This window comes from Hypomesus nipponensis, chromosome 3 (genome assembly GCF_054491055.1).
Source record: "Hypomesus nipponensis isolate SF chromosome 3, ASM5449105v1, whole genome shotgun sequence".
Lineage (NCBI taxonomy): Eukaryota > Metazoa > Chordata > Actinopteri > Osmeriformes > Osmeridae > Hypomesus > Hypomesus nipponensis.
The window spans coordinates 18,228,388-18,249,186 of record NC_140363.1 but is presented as its reverse complement, the minus strand read 5'-3'; the positions used below and the strand labels follow the sequence as shown (position 1 = coordinate 18,249,186).

At 45.1% G+C, this 20,799-nt stretch overlaps 5 protein-coding genes across 8 annotated transcripts; 4 read left to right on the top strand and 1 right to left on the bottom strand.

The window, feature by feature from the left end:
- Positions 1–152: 152 nt before the first annotated feature.
- Positions 153–2,287, top strand: noxred1 (NADP-dependent oxidoreductase domain containing 1). Of its 2 annotated transcripts, none has more exons than XM_084681466.1 (7): positions 153–430; positions 585–752; positions 865–1,055; positions 1,143–1,323; positions 1,405–1,559; positions 1,682–1,880; positions 2,020–2,287. In XM_084681466.1, the coding sequence occupies exons 2-7, from the start codon at positions 592–594 to the stop codon at positions 2,153–2,155; spliced, it is 1,023 nt and encodes a 340-aa protein (XP_084537592.1). In that variant the 5' UTR covers positions 153–430; positions 585–591; the 3' UTR covers positions 2,156–2,287. The 2 variants fall into 2 exon arrangements, with proteins under 2 accessions (XP_084537592.1, XP_084537593.1); XM_084681467.1 differs by having other exon boundaries at positions 1,705–1,880; positions 2,020–2,161.
- A 158-nt stretch (positions 2,288–2,445) lies between these two features.
- Positions 2,446–5,807, top strand: tmed8 (transmembrane p24 trafficking protein 8). Of its 2 annotated transcripts, none has more exons than XM_084681458.1 (6): positions 2,446–2,597; positions 3,255–3,366; positions 3,556–3,637; positions 3,742–3,835; positions 4,018–4,311; positions 4,482–5,807. In XM_084681458.1, the coding sequence occupies exons 1-6, from the start codon at positions 2,582–2,584 to the stop codon at positions 4,697–4,699; spliced, it is 816 nt and encodes a 271-aa protein (XP_084537584.1). In that variant the 5' UTR covers positions 2,446–2,581; the 3' UTR covers positions 4,700–5,807. The 2 variants fall into 2 exon arrangements, with proteins under 2 accessions (XP_084537584.1, XP_084537585.1); XM_084681459.1 differs by having other exon boundaries at positions 2,446–2,601.
- A 344-nt stretch (positions 5,808–6,151) lies between these two features.
- LOC146300164 (dynein axonemal heavy chain beta) lies at positions 6,152–10,248 on the top strand. Its single transcript, XM_084681454.1, has 13 exons — positions 6,152–6,433; positions 6,543–6,713; positions 6,779–6,884; positions 7,005–7,115; positions 7,277–7,384; positions 7,466–7,640; positions 7,765–7,887; positions 7,987–8,174; positions 8,296–8,492; positions 8,596–8,687; positions 8,770–8,824; positions 8,959–9,056; positions 9,287–10,248. The coding sequence occupies exons 1-13, from the start codon at positions 6,372–6,374 to the stop codon at positions 9,529–9,531; spliced, it is 1,731 nt and encodes a 576-aa protein (XP_084537580.1). The 5' UTR covers positions 6,152–6,371; the 3' UTR covers positions 9,532–10,248.
- A 33-nt stretch (positions 10,249–10,281) lies between these two features.
- Positions 10,282–12,424, bottom strand: gstz1 (glutathione S-transferase zeta 1). 2 transcript variants are annotated; one of them, XM_084681461.1, is made up of 9 exons: positions 12,168–12,424; positions 11,763–11,814; positions 11,600–11,667; positions 11,368–11,448; positions 11,147–11,272; positions 10,870–10,945; positions 10,739–10,791; positions 10,601–10,650; positions 10,282–10,488 (listed from the first exon to the last, which is right to left on the bottom strand). In XM_084681461.1, the coding sequence occupies exons 1-9, from the start codon at positions 12,195–12,197 to the stop codon at positions 10,362–10,364; spliced, it is 663 nt and encodes a 220-aa protein (XP_084537587.1). In that variant the 5' UTR covers positions 12,198–12,424; the 3' UTR covers positions 10,282–10,361. The 2 variants fall into 2 exon arrangements, with proteins under 2 accessions (XP_084537587.1, XP_084537588.1); XM_084681462.1 differs by lacking the exon at positions 12,168–12,424 and adding an exon at positions 11,897–12,046.
- A 243-nt stretch (positions 12,425–12,667) lies between these two features.
- Positions 12,668–20,798, top strand: aldh6a1 (aldehyde dehydrogenase 6 family, member A1). The gene is made up of 12 exons (XM_084681455.1): positions 12,668–12,806; positions 13,277–13,318; positions 13,431–13,505; positions 14,105–14,266; positions 14,577–14,655; positions 14,747–15,049; positions 15,822–15,943; positions 17,969–18,158; positions 18,725–18,906; positions 19,059–19,238; positions 19,917–20,015; positions 20,229–20,798. The coding sequence occupies exons 1-12, from the start codon at positions 12,768–12,770 to the stop codon at positions 20,331–20,333; spliced, it is 1,578 nt and encodes a 525-aa protein (XP_084537581.1). The 5' UTR covers positions 12,668–12,767; the 3' UTR covers positions 20,334–20,798.
- The last annotated feature ends 1 nt before the right edge of the window (position 20,799 follows it).

Below are 20,799 nucleotides of genomic sequence, written 5' to 3'. Positions count from 1 at the left end.
GTCTCAAATGGCTTTAATGCCAGCCTATAGGCTACTATAAACGGTATACCGCTTCATAAACGACCCAACTACCGCAGAGTACCGAATTCTCTGGTTCAGTGATACTATAGTTGGCTATACTAAATAGCAACTACTGCAAGCTAGATTAGACTAGTCAACTTCTGTAGATAAATCCTGTCCAGTCTTTATTATTCGTGCAGTACTGTATTGTATTGCGGCTATGATTAGTCTAGGGTCCTCCTGTAGGATCTGGTTCGTTGTCTTTTACCTACTAATTAGGAGCTCCTCACTCGGGAGACTTTGTGTTCCCCAATGTCTGTGAACTTTTGAGTTTCAACTTTGTTATCCAACCTTAAATGTCAGACAACAATTGTTGTCTGAGCTAGTTTGTGTTTGGTCGTTACCATAGTTACTGGGATATCGGCGTTTGGTAAGTGCAATTGTAACATTTATTTTTGTTACACCAATGTAGTCTAGAACAAATGATTTGATGTATGATTAGATAACCGTCGGGTATAAACGGTTAACACTGATATTTAAAATCATAATATCAGTCCATTGTTGCTGTCACGCCTGAAATGTAGCCTACAGATGATGTTGGACTTCACCGTCAATCTGAAAACTCTTGGGTTTGAGTGTGGACTTAACGAAAATGAAAAGGAATACTTGTTCCTACGTTCACGATCCGCTGGACTGTCGATTTGTGGATGTGCGCATGCTGCTTTTGTCTGCAAACTTGCTAATTCCTTGAGGTGGAGTAGCCTACATATTGACATTCCATATTACATAAATCATTTCTACAAAATTTGTCTCGCATCTCCCCTATCATAATGGCTAAGGATCATGTTTTATTTTTATTTGGAGGAAGACCATTCAAAGGAGAATTCTGGACCAAGATGTAGGGGCATCAAGCGTTTACAGGCCAGAGATGGAGCTAAAGGTGGGGATTCTTGGAGGAGGTAACCTTGGTAAACAGTTGGCCCATGTGCTTCTGGAAAAGACTCAAATAAAACCATCTAAAATCAACATTTCAACTCGGAGACCTGAAACTCTTGGTAAGTCTAAATACAGTCCTCTTGTCATCCTGTAACTGTATTCTGCTCATATACCTACAAGAAGAATATGTTTGTCATGCATTGCAGAAGAGTTTGTCAAGATGGGGATTAAGTGCTACTTTGATAACCGGAGACTTGTGGCCTGGGCACACCTGCTGTTCCTCTGCTGCCTGCCCTCCCAGGTGACCAAGGTGTGTGCAGAGATCCGCTCTCACGTACCCAAACACTGCCTGGTGTATAGCTTCACGTCTGCTGTGTGTGTTAAAAGGTAAAACTTAGTATTTTCTTTAAGTTGAAGAAACGTAATAAAAGTTATCAACACATTGTCATGTTGTGTCACGTGTTCTAGACTGGCGCAGATTCTTGGACACGACTTCATTCTGAAACCACAATATGAATTTGGGGTTTGTGACTGGAGTGACGTGTGGCTGGCCCACAGTCATCTGACTCAGGCTGTAAAAGACCCCAAATTAGTGGAATCATCTTGTCCTCTTACAATGAGTGGTGGGTTATATTGGTATCAAACACTACTGTGCTATGCACAAATACCTCAGATATGTTGTGTCCCATATAAATAATTTTTATTATTTAACTAACTTTGTTAGTTTATCTAAAATCGTATTCAGGTGGCCTTTCTTTGAATCCAAAGTGGGTGTCTGGACTATTCTATTCTCTGCTGAACATCTGCACCGATGCTCAGAGGACATCAGCTGAAGCTGTGGAACTAATCAATGAGCTATTTAAGTTGAAAGACTCAGACACTGCGAAATTCACCCAACACAGTTATGTCTGTTCTTCATATGCATCTTCCCTTTCCCCAGACGAGTAAGTTGTGAATCTCTGCTATCTATTCATTACCGCATACTATCCTGGAATTAGATGAAGATAGATGTAAAGAAAGGAAGTGATTATTTTGTTTGTTTGATTCACCTGTTGAATTCATTTTGTTTTGCTATGTTTTCAGGCTTTTCCCCTGGATAAATTTGATTGATGCTCAGACAAAGGAGACACCATTATCATGCTTTATAACAAGGAACAAAGCAATCCAAGGGTGCATCTCTGCTGTTTACAAACAATCCCTAGCAGGGCAGGAACGCTAAAAATGGAAGATAATGGAGCTAGTTAAAGAAGGTATCACACAGTCGTTGCAAAATACAGCGTCTTGTGTGATGTTGATTTTCAGAAATATTTTATGCCAAAACGTAAGGTATTCAATAAAGATCTATTGCTGATTAGGCTACATTTGGTCATATGTTATTTACTCTGTGAAGTGAAGCCTACGTGTTCTGAGAATACAGAAAAAGGGGAAAAAAATTCTCACTGTTGGGTGGAATGTCACTTTAACAAAGCACACCCCCGGATTTCGTCAACATTCGTGAAATTACGGAAGTATTAAAACCGAAGGACGAGGGATTTTTTTTCTTCGGGGAATCGGAGCATTTTGACTTCGTTGCTTGTTCGCTGGATACATTTCCGTGGGGTTGTTGACAGCCAAAGGGGAACAATCGTACGCTACACCCAATCACATGATTGACATCTCTTGTAGGTTTGTACTCTCGTTACTTGTTACTTTCTAATTCAGAGGAGTGATACGACTTGGTGAGGCAGTACCACTAGGCAGCTAGCTAGTTGCCAGTGGCTAATGCTAACGTCGCTATCCAGGTTGTTGACGATAGAGCAAATTAGCAAGCTATCGTAGGCTAGCTTCACGGGAAGTGATGCTGCTGGTGCTGCTAGGCGATCCTCTTCGCTAGAGTAGGGATCAAGTTGGACGAATGGCGTTCTAAGAGAGAGCACCATTTTATCTAGCAGTTTTGCATTTTGATTCTATAGTTCGGTTGTCACACATGAGTGAAACACTTGCACGATTCGATGGTCTATAACAGACTAGGCTGCATAAGAGAAAATCATTGCGGATGTTTCAACATATTCGACTATTGCAGCTAATGTATTTCCAATTGAATAGTCTGTCAATCATCCATCTAAAGCTTGACCCCGTGGTGCAATGTCTATAACACAACGCCTTTCTTATTCGTTCATTTAAAAACGTTTGTGTGTGTGTGTGTGATAGAGAGAGGAAGAGAGAGATAGAGATAGGGAGGGAGAGATAGAGGTAGGGGGAGGAAGGGAGATGGGTGGGAACCAGAGCGAAAGAAGGTCGGTTGCATGTGAACAGAAGTGTTCATCGACTCATTTCAGATATGGAGAGATTAGAAGCTACATCGGAGCTTCAATCCAGATTGTCATCGCTGTCAGTTTCTTCTTTCCCCGGAATTACATCGAAAAATTGGGAGAACAGTCCGTTAGACAGGTATGTCACTCATCGAGTCCTGGTACCTGATTTGATCTTTGATTTAATGTTCTTGACCACTCTTAAATCCAACCAGTATAGTCATACATAGCTGTTGCTTTTTAAGATTGACAGTCACTGTTGGACTTCTCCCCTGACATATGAATTATTGAGGAGTGATTACAACATGAGCTGTTATGTTTTTTTCAGGCTTCAGAGTACTGACCTCTCTCAGAATTGCACCTCTTCTATCAGTCAAGCTGGTATGGGTGAAATCAATGACACCATGGAGGTATATTGAGCTTGCTTTGCCTAATAGTACCACAGAGATTGATAAACATTAGCTGACCTTCGTTAAAGGTATGTGTGTGTGTGTTCTAATGTGTTTGTTTTTAGAGTAATCAGGAGGTTCCTAATGTGCAAGCTGCGGGCGGAGACACAGAAGACGACAGCGTCACAGGGGATACTCAGAACACTACGGAGAGAAAAGGTGAGGCTCAGTTTTCCTCCTAGTGGTGCCTCACACTTCAAACCCACTAACTCTCCAAGGTTTATGGTCTCAGTGAAAATCTAAACGACACGGTGCATGCACTATTGTTTATACTTTAATGTATTTTTTTTTTGGGGGGGGGTTCATTCTGTGTTTTGGGTGGGTCTGTTCTTGTAACACAGCCCAGCTGCCTCCGTTGAAGCCTCCGTCCACCTGGACGTCCCCAGCGCTCAGAGAGCTGAAGACCAAGCTCCGGCTTGAGAAGGACAGCGTTGTGACGGTGTACCGCGGGGACATTATGACTGTGCATGTTCCCACCGTCCCTGAGGGGAAGCAGGTGTGCTGGGAGTTCGCCACTGACGGCTATGACATCGGCTTCGGGATCTATTTCGATTGGACTCCTGTCACCAGCCGGGACATCACTGTGCACGTCAGCGAGTCCAGCGATGATGAAGACGAGGACGAAGATCCCGAAGGTGAGTTGGTACCTCTCCCAGATTTATTTTATATTAAAAAATATATAAATATTATTATGTTTTGGCATGGACTCTTTTACATTACATACATTGATTTCTGCATCCAAACATCCATGTATTAGTTGTTCAGTTGTGTGTGTGTGTGTGTGTGTGTGTGTGTGCTGTTACAGGACCTGTTACCAGTGGAGATGTGGAGAAGGGTTCCAAATCAGTAGCCAACGTTAACCTGGGGGAAATCCTTCCTGTTTATCGCCAGGACAGCCACCTGTCTGTTCATGGTGGCTGTCATGAATTCCCAGGCGAGGGCACCTACCTTCTGAAGTTTGATAATTCTTACTCTCTATGGCGAAACAAGACTCTGTATTACAGAGTGTATTACAGTGCCTAAATATCTAGTGTGTAGTTGTATATGAATGTACGACTCCCAAGAAATGACAAACTACTATTTTTGATGCCATATACAAAGAATATATACTGAATATGTGATAGTTAATAGTTGTATATTTTTGACACAATCAGAGCTTGTGTTTGCTCCTGTAGGCCACACAGTTAATCTGCAGAACCAGAGTGCTACAGAGCATGACATTTATTAGTATGTCTCCATCTGTTTATAAAGAATATTTTATGAAGCCTTGCACATTTGCAATTGTTCTGTGTTTGTTCAAATGTGCAATTAAGTGAAGCAAAGTGCCCAGGATAAAGAATATGTTTTATTTCGTTAAAACATACCCAAGACCCTGTTGATCTGCTAGTGAGCTGGATTGATTGGTCAAATGCTTTATCAGGAAACAGGTTCAGTGTCATAAACGTGTTCTTCTTGTGCATGCACCTTTTTGATATCATTATTATTTCTTAAGTTGTTTTACCCTTGTATGTTTTTTTGTACTTTGTATAAAACATGATCACCATGCTTATCCAAATGCAATCATTTCAAACAGCTATAGAAATGGTTCCTCTGTACCCTGTTATCCAGATAACAGACATTAACAGTCTGTCTTTATGACACAAATAAAAGCCATCTCTTATCACAGAAGGCCATATTATGTAAAGCTGGTTCAATATTTGCATTTGACCATGGTGAATATAGTTTGTTTGTCTCAAGCTGGTGGGTTGATCTTGGTGGTCAGTTACCAGAGGAAGTTGTAGGTGATGACACAGATTCAGTTTTGTGTGATGTGTTGCAAATGTCTTAGACTGCTAATTTATGTAGACGTTTCTTTAATTATGAATGTAATGTATTGTAAATTTGTGTGCTTTCACACTGTTTATGTGTGTACTTTGAAACACACCCATTCATACCTGTAACATATATCCTCCCATTTATGTTTCCAAAATCCAATGTTTTACCTCACTTTGCTTGTTGTGTGCATGTTCCCAAAGATCATGAGAAATGTGCTGCTATTGTGTTAAGCAACCTAATAGTTTTTTTCCATGTTCACTCTTTATGTAAGCCTTCCTGATATTTACATGTTTCTGTAATAAAGAGGAAAAACACAGATTTTCCTTGAAACTGCTCTAAAACATACAAATATGCACCTGAATGAGTTGCACAATTCTCTAAAGTCATGATGACCTTGTCAGGCAGCATCATAGCATCGTTTGTCCAGTTGTATAGGTCAATGTCATGTAATATCACAGGAACGTGTCGCCATTTCAGAACTACAGATTTCAGTAGTTGGTTGCTTCTGGGGAAAAGTCCCTCGAGTCTCCATTTAATAGAGCCATTAGGGAGTTGATGTAATTATTACAGAGCTGATGAAACACACCGGGTTACTATTTGTATCTTTTCCCAAAAGCTTGTGGCAACAAATAACTTCTATGCTGTATTGACATAAACACTTTTTATTACTAGGAGTAGCCCGGCTGAGTGGACGGAGTTAAAGCGAGCAGTTAAACCAAATGATCCGCCTGTCAGACAATCAAGTGGTGTCCAATAAGCAGGCAGAGGTGGTAAAAAAAAAAACATGAACACGCGCCCAACACATTGCACAGGTGAGCTGTTTGTAGCAGTTGCGTAGTTTCAAACCCAAGTCTACAGTAACTTTGATGTAAATTTGAACATGGGTCGAATAAACTTCTTCGTGTTATGGTCTTTACGTGAGGCGCCCCGTCAGTTCATCTCGTAAGCAATTTACATATTTTTACATTATAATGTAGTTGGATTATTTTTTGTTAGAAATTTTGCCAGAATTAAAATACGTCCAAACATTCACCTATCGTCATTTCCACAGCAAATCCAACCGTAGGTGCCATCAGGTCCAAATACCATTGCCACTTCCACAACAACTGGTCGTGTTTGGTCTAGGAGAATGGAGATCAAACGAGACCATCATCTTGGTAGACTTTATGGTCAGCCAGGATGTCAAACCACAGAGGATTGGAACTCTGACGTCTCAGACAAGGTATGTGTACAAATCTATAAACACAATCTGCGTGATTTGCTGTCGTTAACTGTCTTGTCTGCCAGATGTCTTATTTGGGAGGGAGGGTGGAATCCTGAACTAGTCACAGAAGCAGCCGATATGAACAGGCGAGGAGTCTATGGAAAGATTATTCTCAGTGTTTGTGGGGAAGTAAGTTACAAAAACATTATATTTAATTTAGTTTAAATGTATTCATAATGTGTTCACACGTTTTAAAGTGTTGAAAATACAAGTATCTGGATACAGTGTTGTCTGTACCCTGTCAAACAGGATGAAGTCAATGACAGTACTCTACTGGGGACATCGAAGCATTCTACCTCTGACCTGCAGAGCATTGCTGATGTCTCCCAGACTCTGCTCAAAGACAGTGGCAGTATACAGGTAGGAAACTCTAGACTACAGGAATCCAGTTGGTCATTTTAGGCAGTAACTAGGTAGGAAGGTACTGGATAGTTCTACTGAAAGTTTAATTTAAAATGATGAAAAAGCTTATGTATGTATGTATGTATAATTTTGTAAAGATGACTCCCAACTCCTCACAGTTGGAAGACAGTGTTTGCTATGCAGAGCTGAAAGCTAACAAGCCAGAATACCATGACTCCACCCTTCTTAGAAAACCCACCATCGGGAAACCCACAGTCTGGCCTACAGTACGTATGAACAAGGCCTCAATCTAACCAGGAGAACCATAGTATAAGTCTGTTTTAATCAATTAGTTTAACTGTTTGAAGGACAAGACCCCATGTAGGACTGTGATTGGGAAGAGAGGTCGATTTCCATGGAGTTCAGAAGATCTTGGTGGTCTTCAGGAAGACACTGGCCAAGCATCTATCCCCAAGAAGAGGAACATGTCCAGAACGAGCAGTGAGGAGGACACTGTGAATATAAAGAAGTGCAGAGAAGCAGGTCAGCACAAACCCTCATATATACAACATGGTACAGGTGTACACACACACACACAGAGAGAGAGAGAGAGAGAGAGAGAGAGAGAGATATTGTCACTGATTGCCTTCCGTACGTTTCTTCTCAGTTCATCCATCTGAGCGCTGGTGCCACACCATGTGTCAGACTGACGCAGAAACGGCTGTTGTCATCGGAGGGGAATCTTCAGACCAGACCCACTGCAAGGACTCCCTATGGAAATTCGAAATGGGTAAGAGGACAGAATATCTTTTTGAGGTTAGAATCACGTCGCATGTTGGTTGTTTTGGTTCGATTCCTTTTTAATGCAGGATTCCCTCTCCACACACAGACAACGACTTCTGGTTCCCAATGAACCCCTCTACCTGTGGCAGAGTGCCCCCCTGCGCCCGCGGGCACTCTGCCTCCTATGATCCAGGGTCCGGGGCTGTGTTTGTGTACGGGGGTCTGAGGGAGGGGCAGCGCTTCAGCGACCTCTACATCCTGGACACGCTGACCTGGAAGTGGAGGCTCGTCACAGTGGGTTCATTTAGATGCTCGTTCCCATGCAGTATTTTAACATGTGTTGTTTCAGTCCAATGAAAGCAGGAGTAGGATTTATTTTTTTGTTGGTCTTTTTCATTACTTTTTCTCCGTTTAGGCAAGAGGCAACGTTCCAATGTTGGCATATCACTCTGCAGCTTTTTACAAGAAGGAGCTGTATGTATTTGGAGGAGTTCACCCCAGTCACGGGGCTGGTGGTAGGGTCTGCAGTAACACATTGTACATCTACAACCCAGAATTTGAGCTGTGGTACCAACCCATAGTGGAAGGAGATCGACCACTGCCCAGGTTTGGGTCAGTGTCTCTTCAACCTTACCTGGAATACTATGTGTGGATAAAGCCTGTGTCCTTACTGTAACAGAAGCTCTTGCAATCTTTTTTTCCCCCCCGCCAACAGACACTCGACTATCTTGTTGTCAAACAACTTGATCATCTTTGGTGGCAGGAAGACTGCCACGTTCCTAAATGACCTCCACTTTTTGGATCTTGGTAAGGTGGCAAGGTAATGTCCAGTCTTCATTTTCACTGCTACATATATGAGTTTTTTTTTTTCTTCATTTGGGTGAAATAGGTTTCATGGAGTACACAGCTGTGAAATCTGGGAACATGCCACCACTGCCTAGAGGGTGAGCAAATTCACTGAACCCCCGATAAATGCTATTGCAAAGCCACAATCTGTTTCCGGTTTGGCATATCCTGAGGATGTGAGTACATAATGTCTTGGTTCTGTCCTCGTGTGTGTGTGCATGCGTCCAATCAGATTCCACGCTGCCCTCCCGGTGTCAGATAACAGAATGCTGGTCAGTGGCGGCTGCAGTTCTATTGGTGCCCTGCAGGACATCCATGTCTTCAACGTAGGTGAGGATTCTCGCCACACATCAGGTCTCTGCTCAGGAGACCCTGCTGGAGCTTATAGAGAGCCTGGTACTGGGGTGCCGGTTTGTTTTCAAATGTGGGTGGGACAGCTTTTTAAAATAACTTAAAATGTGGCTGTTTAAATATGATTTGATTGATCAAATATGTGTGGCATTGAAAGCTCTCTGCTTCAATACTAATGAAAAATCATCCCTCCCTCATGTGTTCTACAGAGACTAGTATGTGGAGTTCGTTGACGTCTGCTGTCCTCTGCTCCAAGCCTCGCGCCGGCCATAGCCTGCTTCCCTTGGGGGGCTCCGGGCTCACGGACGCTAAGAAATGGAAGCAGGGAGCTTATGGGAGCCTCCGCTGTACACTCTTGGTGTTCGGAGGATCCGACTGCGCCGGAAACTTCTACAACGACACCGTCAAATGTACTCTGGAGATCCCTGTCGGTGAGAGTCAGGCTCTCAGGTAGTGAAGATGACACGGTGACAAACCAGGCGGGCCTAGTGTGTTTCTGGAGGATTTGGGAGGATGTGTTGGAAGAAGCAGAGGAGGGGAAAAGCAGGCATTAGACTCCTGTGTGCTCATTCAAGACGCACCGTGACTGTGTCACATGACTCATGCTGCTCGTTGGTGGCATTTACATGTTCTGCACACATGTGGTTGTTGTGGCCGCAGTCGGTCTTTTAATTGGCTCCATTTGCACACTTGCAAATCCTCCTTTCAGGGAGAGATGTTGCCTGTAAGTGCTTTCTCTCTGTTGGTTGGATCTTAGAACCCTACAGTTTTTCTTAGTGGGTACTGACAATAATGCAGGCACAAGGCACATCAACGAATGCATGTTTTTTGTACTTGTGAGATTCTCTTTTGTGTTTTTTTCCCAGGTTGAGCTGAACCTTTTTTTTTATCTAATTTTTGGTCAATGTATCTAGAAGCTGAAATCCAGCTATTTTACAAACCAACTTAGTGCCAGTGTTGTCAACTGCTTTCCCCAGAAAATGAACTGAACACGTGTGCTGGTTTAGGATATTTGGGCTTTTGCACAATAAATAACTTGCATGCTTCACTCATGTTCATATTCACACATTTTATCTCACAAATTTACTCATCAGTCATTTGCATGTTTTACATATAGGGAAAGAGTTTAAATTGATTCCACAAAACTGTAATAAATTATTTTTAACCAGCAGATTGTCATTTGAAAATACATCAGATGCCAGAATATTTTTAACAAAACATTTTATTAAGGTGGGAATAAAAAAAAGTTTGACAGTTGGTTCCCTCCTTTGAGCAGCAGTCGACTTATGCGCGCAAATCTGGAGGGGTATCTGGCTGGCAAGATGGGTGGCTGACTTTGAAAGCCTCTATTTCCATTAACGTTTGGTTCAGTCGTTTAATAGTCGGGAATGGGCTGATGTCAACTTTGAACCTTTTGGGACAGACGTAAAAAAAAAAAAACAGTTAATAATTAAACATTTGCTTGAACGGGCAATTTTGTTCACCATGAAAAATAAGCAGTTGAAGGCTCACTGACAACCTACCTGTCAGCGTTGTAGACCTGTGGGACCAGACAGATGTCTGCCATGGAAATCTAAGAGGTAAACTTCTGGTTAGTCAAAGTATTTACAAACAGAACACTTCAGGAGGTCAAATCATTACAATAACACTATCTTGGTTACCTCATCCCCTACGCAGTATGTCCCAGCAGTCTCCTTCAGCATGGGTTCCAAGGCTGACCGCAGACACAAAGAAAACAAATGAGGTGTTGAGCGACGGTGGCATTGAGGAGGAAAGACGAGTCAACACCTACCTTCAAAACCTCGTGTGAGGAAATGCTGGGCCCACTGCATCTTCTCAGCCCCGATCTTTTGCAAGACGTAGAGATTCTGAAAGGATGAACGGCTACGTTTGTCACACAACTTCAGTAGTTCACATCAGAAATGCGATGGTTTAAATTCCCTAACGTTAAACGATACAACACAACAGCAAACAAGTTCAGAGTATGAAATTCACATCAGTTTATCGCATCGCCACTGTAGGGTTGGTGGATGTACTTGGCTGGACCGCTCTTTGTGTCACGGACTGACCTGCAGAGGCTGGATCCCAGAGGAGATGAGGTCGCTGACCATGCGGACCTGGGCACGCTTTTTCGGGTCGGTGGGAAGAAGTCTGGGTCCTGGCCTTGTTTCCTCAATGTACTGGATGACTGCCAGCTACCGGTGAGAAGAAAACATGGATACTATTATTGGGGCCACTTAAAGGTTCAGGACTCTTTGTTTTCAATTTTGAGAGTAATGTTAAAACTTACTGACTGAGACAGGGTGATACCATCGATTTGAACAGCAGGCACTTGTTTCATTGGGTTAAGAACTTTATACTGGTCTGAAAGCTAAAGAACATGATACTGTATGAGAAAACTGTCTTCCTACATATTCTATATATTTGATGTCTGATGATAAATAGGATACCACACCTTCAGTTAATTATTTACGGTAATGTATAGAAATCTCAGGGTATAAAATATGGTATAGTTAATGTACCTGCTGGCCCCCATCCTTGACCAGATTGACAGGAGCTTGGTCATACTCTATGCCTTTGAGAGCAAACGCTGGCAGAGATAATGTTTGATTATAACAGTGACCAGAAACTACAAGCAGATGTCCCTCCAATGTGAGGAACTTGATAGAAGGCAGTGATACTTACCGATTCTAACTCTCCAGGAACAGGAACTTCTGAAGTATCCATAAAGAACGGGCTGGACAGAGACAAAGATAAATCAGTGCATGTGAGTAAAAATAACAAAAACGTTTCTAGCAGAATGTTGTTCAGAGAATCACCTTGTTGTGAGTTGCCATGGTCATCAGATTAATGAGGCGTTTTAGCTCAAATGATTCAGATAACTACACATGCAAAAGTTCACGCAACGCCGCCTGAAAGAATCTCAGAATCTGGTAACCAATAGAATTTCCTCACCAAAACCCTCCTCCTCAGAGATTACACCATGACTAAGCACCAGTCAGAACTCCACATGTTTTATATTAGCTCTCACACCGAGTTATTTAAAACTGCAGATTACAAGAAAAATACTGCCATTTATGTCTACTATACCTTAGCAAGGCATGCACACGATGTGCGCATATTTGCAGTGAAGGACGTGGCTACTATTCGTGTAATCGTTTCACAATTCGCAGTGCCACTGATTACTAAACACGATATAGACAGTACACACACTCCGAGCCACAGTAACCTACAGCCTTTTAAAATGTGCACATGTAAAATGTAGGGCTATAGCGCTCATCTATTACAAAGAGCATCGTGTTTTATTTGAGTTCAATGTCAGCTTCCCACTCGAACAATCTAACTTTTAAAAAGTGTATTTTCTGTGATTATTAAACGTAGCACACACACAGAGTAGCACAACGATGTGACACACATTACGTAAACCGCCTACCCGAACGACAGACGCAGAATGTATCCAATGAAATAATAGCATTCCGTTTTTTGTCTTCCATGAAAACGCCAATAAGAACACAGTATTTATGTTCGTCCCTATAAATTAGCAAATAGGTAGCCACCTCTCAATTTCAAGTTCCTCCTACTTTTAAATCCGTGTATCTGAGAGTTCAGTCTGTCTGGCCAAGGCTCCCAGTTAGGGTGTAGGACAGTTTTTTTTTGGATTAATCAAGCAATAAATATAACATTTCCGTCATGGCAACGACTGTAATGAGATCCCTGTTGAAGAAGAGGGTAAGATTACGTTCTAAACGCCTGTTGTAATCACCTTATCCCAATGTCAACACTAAATGCTTTTTACACTTCCCAATGTTTACAAAGTAAAATATTAATGCAGCTGGGTTTTCGACATCTTTGACATTGCCTTGTAGCCTAGTGTTCCCTGCATCTGAAATCTAATTGCATCCAGTCGCTTATTATATCAACAGTTTTTTTTTAGGTTTTGCTGCAGATATGAATACACTGCTGTTCATTCTATACCTGTAGACCAACATTACAGTTATATATCACTGCATTCTTTCTACTTTTTCCAAGTTCGCTTGACCTCTGACATGCAACACCTACCACCACTTCGCACTCATGATGTTCTCGAGCTCTAGTTAGAGATTAATCTCAGATCAGAGACATACAGTCTTTGCAAAAAGACAAACCTTCAAAGTGTGACTGCTGTCTAGTTGGTGTAAACGGTGGCTTGCCCTTCACAGATCCCTCTTCAGCTTGGGCGCACGTGTTACTCCACATCAGTGGTGAGACAATGGAGACTCACTGTTGCTTATTTACAAATCAGTTTCAGACAAATTAAACTGTTACAATTTTTATGACACATGTTGTCGTATAACATCTGTCTGATTTCCTCAGCCCACTACCAAGCTGTTCATAGACGGGAAGTTTGTTGAATCTACGTCTTCAGAATGGCTGGATATTCACAATCCTGTAAGTAGCACAGCATAACTGTCTAAAATACCTTGATATCGCTCCTAGATTGTGTGTTCAGGTACATTTAACTGCCAGGTGAGTAAAGCAAGAATCTATGGGAAGCTTAGAATCCTCAGAATGGGGCTGCATATGTGTGCTGTAAGCAGGCCAAGCAACAAAGTCTACTTAGCAGGTTAAACAGTTACTCACGCTTTATCATGTCATAGTATCTAGTTTCAGAACAAGCGGTTCCAGTTCTCAGTGTTAAGTATATACTATGGGAATGTGTTTAATTCATAATGATCCGTCAAACGGAGATAGCATCAACATGCCCGTAGTAACATACTACTTCTAATACCATTCATTCACAACAGTTTGACGTAACTGAGGTTACTTTGCAATGTCTAGTAAATACTGACCATTCCTTGACCCTGACCACCAAAACACCTTAGTACCATGCACTTCTGATCCTTGACCATCCACTGTACTGTCTAAATGCTCTCTTTGCTTGCCAATTTGGATGGAAACATCTGCTAAATGAATGCAAAGGCATTGGCATGTGTATGTAAAAGGTAAATGATCCACCTGGCACATTCCTCACTGTTCTGTCCCCCCAGGCCACTAACGAGGTGATAGCTCGTGTCCCGAAGGCCACACAGCAGGAGATGCTGGCGGCGGTGGACTCCTGCTCCCGGGCCTACCACTCCTGGTCTGAGGTGTCCATCCTAGCCCGGCAGCAGATCTTCTTGCGCTATCAGCAGCTTATCAAGGATAACATTGTAAGTCTTTGAACGGGCCACAAACCTCCTATAGTGCTTCACCACAAGAAGCAAAGGTAGAGTCCTTATCAGACACTTAAGATGTGAGCTGGTTCGAGCTGTTGCAAATTGTCTACAGACTTCTGCAAACATTCAGTCAGTTGTTTTGGCACAGTACATGCTTAAAATAAAAAAGCATAACGATATCCGTACATGCAGAATTTACTTTTCACTTTACACTAGCCATTCAAAAAAATAGTTGAAGTTGAGGTAGACGTTTGTGTTATGAAACAGATTTTACATCAGATATGGTGTGTGTTTCATGTTTCAGAAAGAACTTGCCAAGCTGATTACTCTGGAACAGGGCAAGACCCTAGCCGACGCTGAAGGGGATGTGTTCAGAGGGTTACGTAAGTCTTTGTGGACAGTAAAGCCTTAGTGTCTAACCTCACACATGGACTCTGTCTGGTTTCTGACCATCGTCCCTCTTTCCTTGTCCAGAGGTGGCTGAGCACGCCTGTAGCATCACCTCTCTGATGCTGGGAGAGACCCTGCCCTCCATCACCAAGGACATGGACACGTACACCTACCGCCTGCCCATCGGGGTGTGTGCTGGCATCGCCCCCTTCAACTTCCCCGCCATGATCCCTCTGTGGATGTTCCCCATGGGCATGGTCTGTGGTAACACCTACCTGCTGAAGCCCTCCGAGCGCGTCCCAGGATGCACCATGCTGCTGGTCAAGCTGCTGCAGGACGCAGGCATCCCCGACGGCTCCCTCAACATCATCCACGGCCAGCACGACGGTAGGAGCACCTGGGGCAGGGTAGGAGCACCTGGGAGCAGAGTAGGGCCTGGCACCTGGGAGCAGAGTAGGGCCTGGCACCTGGGGCAGGGTAGGAGCCTGGCACCTGGGGCAGGGTAGGAGCCTGGCACCTGGGGCAGGGTAGGAGCCTGGCACCTGGGAGCAGGGTAGGAGCCTGGCACCTGGGGCAGGGTAGGAGCCTGGCACCTGGGGCAGGGTAGGAGCCTGGCACCTGGGGCAGGGTAGGAGCCTGGTACCTGGGGCAGAGTAGGGCCTGGCACCTGGGGCAGGGTAGGAACCTGGTACCTGGGGCAGGGTAGGAGCCTGGCACCTGGGGCAGGGTAGGAGCCTGGCACCTGGGGCAGGGTAGGAGCCTGGCACCTGGGGCAGGGTAGGAGCCTGGTACCTGGGAGCAGACGAGCCCCCATGTGTCTCTCCTCTCTGGGCTGCATGTTTTAAATGTCATGCATTTAAATCAGGTGTGTTGGACCCCGGGAAACATCTAGAACACATGCAGGCCAGGGGGTCCCTGAGCACCAGGGTTGAGGACACCTGCTCTAGCGTGTTCACCTGCATCGTGACTGCAGATGGCTGTTGGATTGTTGTGTATTTTTGCTCTTTTCTCATTCAACTGATGTATAAGCACTCTTGTGCTTTGACCTGCATCTCAACAGCAGCTGGCTGTTGCATTCACTGAAATTGTTGGGGGTTTAGTTGTTGAAATGTTTTCTGGCTCAACTGCTGTGCGGAGCTGAGTTTTTCCTCCTCCACAGCTGTCAACTTCATCTGCGATCATCCGGCGATTAAAGCCATCAGCTTTGTGGGCTCCAACCAGGCAGGAGAGTACATCTACGAGAGAGGCTCCAAACATGGGAAGAGAGTGCAGTCTAACATGGTGAGTCTGGTCTCTAGCGAGGGTGCAGTCTAACATGGTGAGTCTGGTCTCTAGCGAGGGTGCAGTCTAACATGGTGAGTCTGGTCTCTAGCGAGAGTGCAGTCTAACATGGTGAGTCTGGTCTCTAGCGAGGGTGCAGTCTAACATGGTGAGTCTGGTTTCTAGCGAGGGTGCAGTCTAACATGGTGAGTCTGGTCTCTAGCGAGGGTGCAGTCTAACATGGTGAGTCTGGTCTCTAGCGAGGGTGCAGTCTAACATGGTGAGTCTGGTCTCTAGCGAGGGTGCAGTCTAACATGGTGAGTCTGGTCTCTATTGAGGGTGCAGTCTAACATGGTGAGTCTGGTCTCTAGCGAGGGTGCAGTCTAACATGGTGAGTCTGGTCTCTATTGAGGGTGCAGTCTAACATGGTGAGTCTGGTCTCTAGCGAGGGTGCAGTCTAACATGGTGAGTCTGGTCTCTAGCGAGGGTGCAGTCTAACATGGTGAGTCTGGTCTCTAGCGAGGGTGCAGTCTAACATGGTGAGTCTGGTCTCTAGCGAGGGTGCAGTCTAACATGGTGAGTCTGGTCTCTATTGAGGGTGCAGTCTAACATGGTGAGTCTGGTCTCTAGCGAGGGTGCAGTCTAACATGGTGAGTCTGGTCTCTAGCGAGGGTGCAGTCTAACATGGTGAGTCTGGTCTCTAGCGAGGGTGCAGTCTAACATGGTGAGTCTGGTCTCTAGCGAGGGTGCAGTCTAACATGGTGAGTCTGGTCTCTAGCGAGGGTGCAGTCTAACATGGTGAGTCTGGTCTCTAGCGAGGGTGCAGTCTAACATGGTGAGTCTGGTCTCTAGCGAGGGTGCAGTCTAACATGGTGAGTCTGGTCTCTAGCGAGGGTGCAGTCTAACATGGTGAGTCTGGTCTCTAGCGAGGGTGCAGTCTAACATGGTGAGTCTGGTCTCTAGCGAGGGTGCAGTCTAACATGGTGAGTCTGGTCTCTATTGAGGGTGCAGTCTAACATGGTGAGTCTGGTCTCTAGCGAGGGTGCAGTCTAACATGGTGAGTCTGGTCTCTAGCGAGGGTGCAGTCTAACATGGTGAGTCTGGTCTCTAGCGAGGGTGCAGTCTAACATGGTGAGTCTGGTCTCTAGCGAGGGTGCAGTCTAACATGGTGAGTCTGGTCTCTAGCGAGGGTGCAGTCTAACATGGTGAGTCTGGTCTCTAGCGAGGGTGCAGTCTAACATGGTGAGTCTGGTCTCTAGCGAGGGTGCAGTCTAACATGGTGAGTCTGGTCTCTAGCGAGGGTGCAGTCTAACATGGTGAGTCTGGTCTCTAGCGAGGGTGCAGTCTAACATGGTGAGTCTGGTCTCTAGCGAGGGTGCAGTCTAACATGGTGAGTCTGGTCTCTAGCGAGGGTGCAGTCTAACATGGTGAGTCTGGTCTCTAGCGAGGGTGCAGTCTAACATGGTGAGTCTGGTCTCTAGCGAGGGTGCAGTCTAACATGGTGAGTCTGGTCTCTAGCGAGGGTGCAGTCTAACATGGTGAGTCTGGTCTCTAGCGAGGGTGCAGTCTAACATGGTGAGTCTGGTCTCTAGCGAGGGTGCAGTCTAACATGGTGAGTCTGGTCTCTAGCGAGGGTGCAGTCTAACATGGTGAGTCTGGTCTCTAGCGAGGGTGCAGTCTAACATGGTGAGTCTGGCCTCCAACCGTGAGGGAACCTCCTTTCAGCACTCATGCATTTCTTAGGTTTGACCACAAGGTGGCAGCAATGGCTAATAAATCTGTTGGATTCCCTGTGCCCCTCTTAACTGCCTGCTCATATAGGGGACTTTGTGGCAGAATTCGGGCACTTTATATTTAGAAATGAGTCATGTATGATAACTTAAGCTATATGTGATTGAACAGAATGCAACCACAGGTCGTGGTGCCACAAGACCCTGCTTACCAGTTGATCACGTTAACCAGTGATGCCCAGATTGAGGTTTTGAATTCTAAACATCCCCCCGCCCTCCCCCCCCCCCCCCCCCCCCGTCTTCTTATGCACTGCAGGGAGCCAAGAACCACGGTGTGGTGATGCCTGATGCCAACAAGGAGAACACTCTCAACCAGCTGGTGGGTGCGGCGTTCGGGGCAGCAGGGCAGCGCTGCATGGCCCTTTCCACGGCCATCCTGGTGGGCGAGGCCCGCGGCTGGCTGCCTGAGCTGGTGGAGCGAGCCAAGGCCCTGCGCGTCAACGCAGGTACCCCACCCTCCTGCCCCGCCCCGCTCTCCTCCTCTACCCCATCCAGGCCACCCACACCGCCCCAACCGCTCCTCTCACCCCAAACACGACTTCACACGAGGCCTCGGACGAGAGAGATAGAGGGCTTGTTGAGTCAAGTCATGCTGCAAATTTGCGGCTGGCGTTTGCGGGCCCGAAGCCCAAAGTGAATCTTTTTGAGACGGGATTGTTTGTGTGGATGGAGGGGAAATGAATGATTCTCCGTGCTTGCAGTGAGATGCACTCTAATTGTGCGGCAGCACAGGAAACCCCTAACAGCCCTCCTGGAGGGAGTGGCCCTCAGCCTGGGTACGCCTGTGGCTGGAGCCGTATGTGAGAGAGAGAGCGTGTGTGTAGGTTTCCTTTATGTCTATAGGTTTCCTTTGTGTGTGTGAGAGAGAGGTTTCCTGTGTGTGTATAGGTTTCCTTTATGTGTGTAGGTTTCCTTTGTGTGTGTGAGAGAGAGCGCGTGTGTAGGTTTCCTTTATGTGTATAGGTTTCCTGTGTGTTTGAGCTCACAACTGGTTGTTTGTGTGGGCTCTCAGGGGACCAGCCCGGTGCAGACGTAGGGCCCCTGATCTCGCCCCAGGCCAAGGAGAGAGTCTGCAGCCTGATCCAGAGTGGCGTGGCTGAGGGGGCCACACTGCTCCTGGACGGCAGGAACGTCAAGGTCAAAGGTTACGAGAACGGAAACTTTGTTGGACCCACCATCATCGGCCAGGTCACGGTAAGGGTTTTTCCCCAGTGTGTGTGTGTGTGTGTGTGTGTCTGTAAACAAAACCTGACAGCTTTAAAAAACAAACAAAAAGCTGCCACCCAAATGGTATGAATTGTATAGGATGAATGTGAATCTGTGCCCCCGCCTGCCCTGTCCTCCAGCCCCAGATGAAGTGTTACACCGAGGAGATCTTTGGGCCTGTGCTGGTCGTTCTGGAGGCAGACAGTTTGGACGACGCCATCAGCTTAGTCAACAACAACCCTTATGGCAACGGCACGGCCATCTTCACCACAAACGGAGCTACCGCCCGTAAATATACGCACGAGGTGGACGTGGGCCAGGTGAGTGTGTGTGCGGTGTGTGCGCCCCTCTGTCCAGGGAGAGTGTATTCACACACTGCTGACATACAGCACCTTTAAACAAGGAGCCTGCACACCTCTGCTCTAAAACATCAACACTCTAAAACAATTATTTTCCATGTCAAGTTTAGCCTTGTTTACATCTGTGCTAAAACTAACACTTCAGCCACTCCGTTCTCTACTTCCCCACCCCATGCAGACCTGCAAATAGCTACAGCAAATATGTGCCTTTAAAAAAAATCAAAACACAGGAACATAGAGGCATTTTCATTGAATTAGAGGGGACATTTTAAATTAAACTCAAAAGGGATTCCTATTGACCTTAAATGTTTAAGCGTAAACATGGTGTGCCATGGCCCTGTTTGCTGTTCACAAGTCAGGGGAAGCTGAGCCAGCCATGTGCTCGCTTTCCAAACCTCGCTGAAATGCCTCTTTTTAAATTTCGCCTTCCTCGGCCAAAATGCTCAAGTCCCGTGTCCAAAATTGTTCCAGCAGTCTTTAAACGTTCTACAAGGACCATGCCCAGTTAGCAGTCCCACAAAAAAATAAACATTTTGTGTAGTTTCTCCATCCCTCCTTTTGAACTGGGAACACATGCAAAGGCTTTAGGTTTTCAGTAATTTAGTCATGTATTGGTTTATGTATGTTTGTGTTTTGCAGATTGGAGTTAATGTTCCCATCCCGGTTCCTCTGCCCATGTTCTCATTCACCGGCTCAAGGGGTTCCTTCAGAGGAGACACAAACTTTTATGGCAAACAAGTAAGTAACAGAGACCACCAAGCCAGCCCGACGAACCACGGTTAGAAGCTCTCATGATGCTGGACTGACAACGGTTACTTTCACCAAGCCAGTCCTACAAACCAGTTTGTATCTTATGAGGCTAAACTGACAATGGTTACAGTCTCTCACGATGTTAGACAGTTGTATTGACCAGTAACGCAACCAGTTGAATGTATTTTCGCCTCCACACAGGGTATCCAGTTCTACACTCAGATCAAAACTGTTACTTCACAGTGGAAGGCTGAAGACGCCACTGTAAAAAAAGCTGCAGTTACCATGCCAACAATGGGACGCTAGATGTCCTCGAGTTTAATGTTGTTGAAACGTGGTCACTTCCTGTGAAGCAGGCCTGGGGCATAGCAGCCCACCAAACACAAGACTTGATGTTTAGGAAATGTACCAAAAAAGATGTGATTTATTTGTTCAAATATAATTGAGATTCCATTTCGGAACACAATGGGAAATATGTTTTGCACTTGTAAATGGCTAGTTTATTTTCCAGATTTGTACTAATTATGTGTATATATATTAGGCACCCTTCTTCCCTCCAATTTAAATCATCTCATTGAATGCCTGTGCTTGTAAAAACAGCTTAGTACAGTAGTTATTACTGTGCAGCTTCAACATACTGGCCATTATTGCAATGCATGATCATGAGGACCAAAGATATGCTCTAATCTCAGCTGAATGTTGGTATTCTATTATGAATGTTTTCAGCATTTCATGTTTCGTTCATATCAATAATTACTCAACCACACCAAAC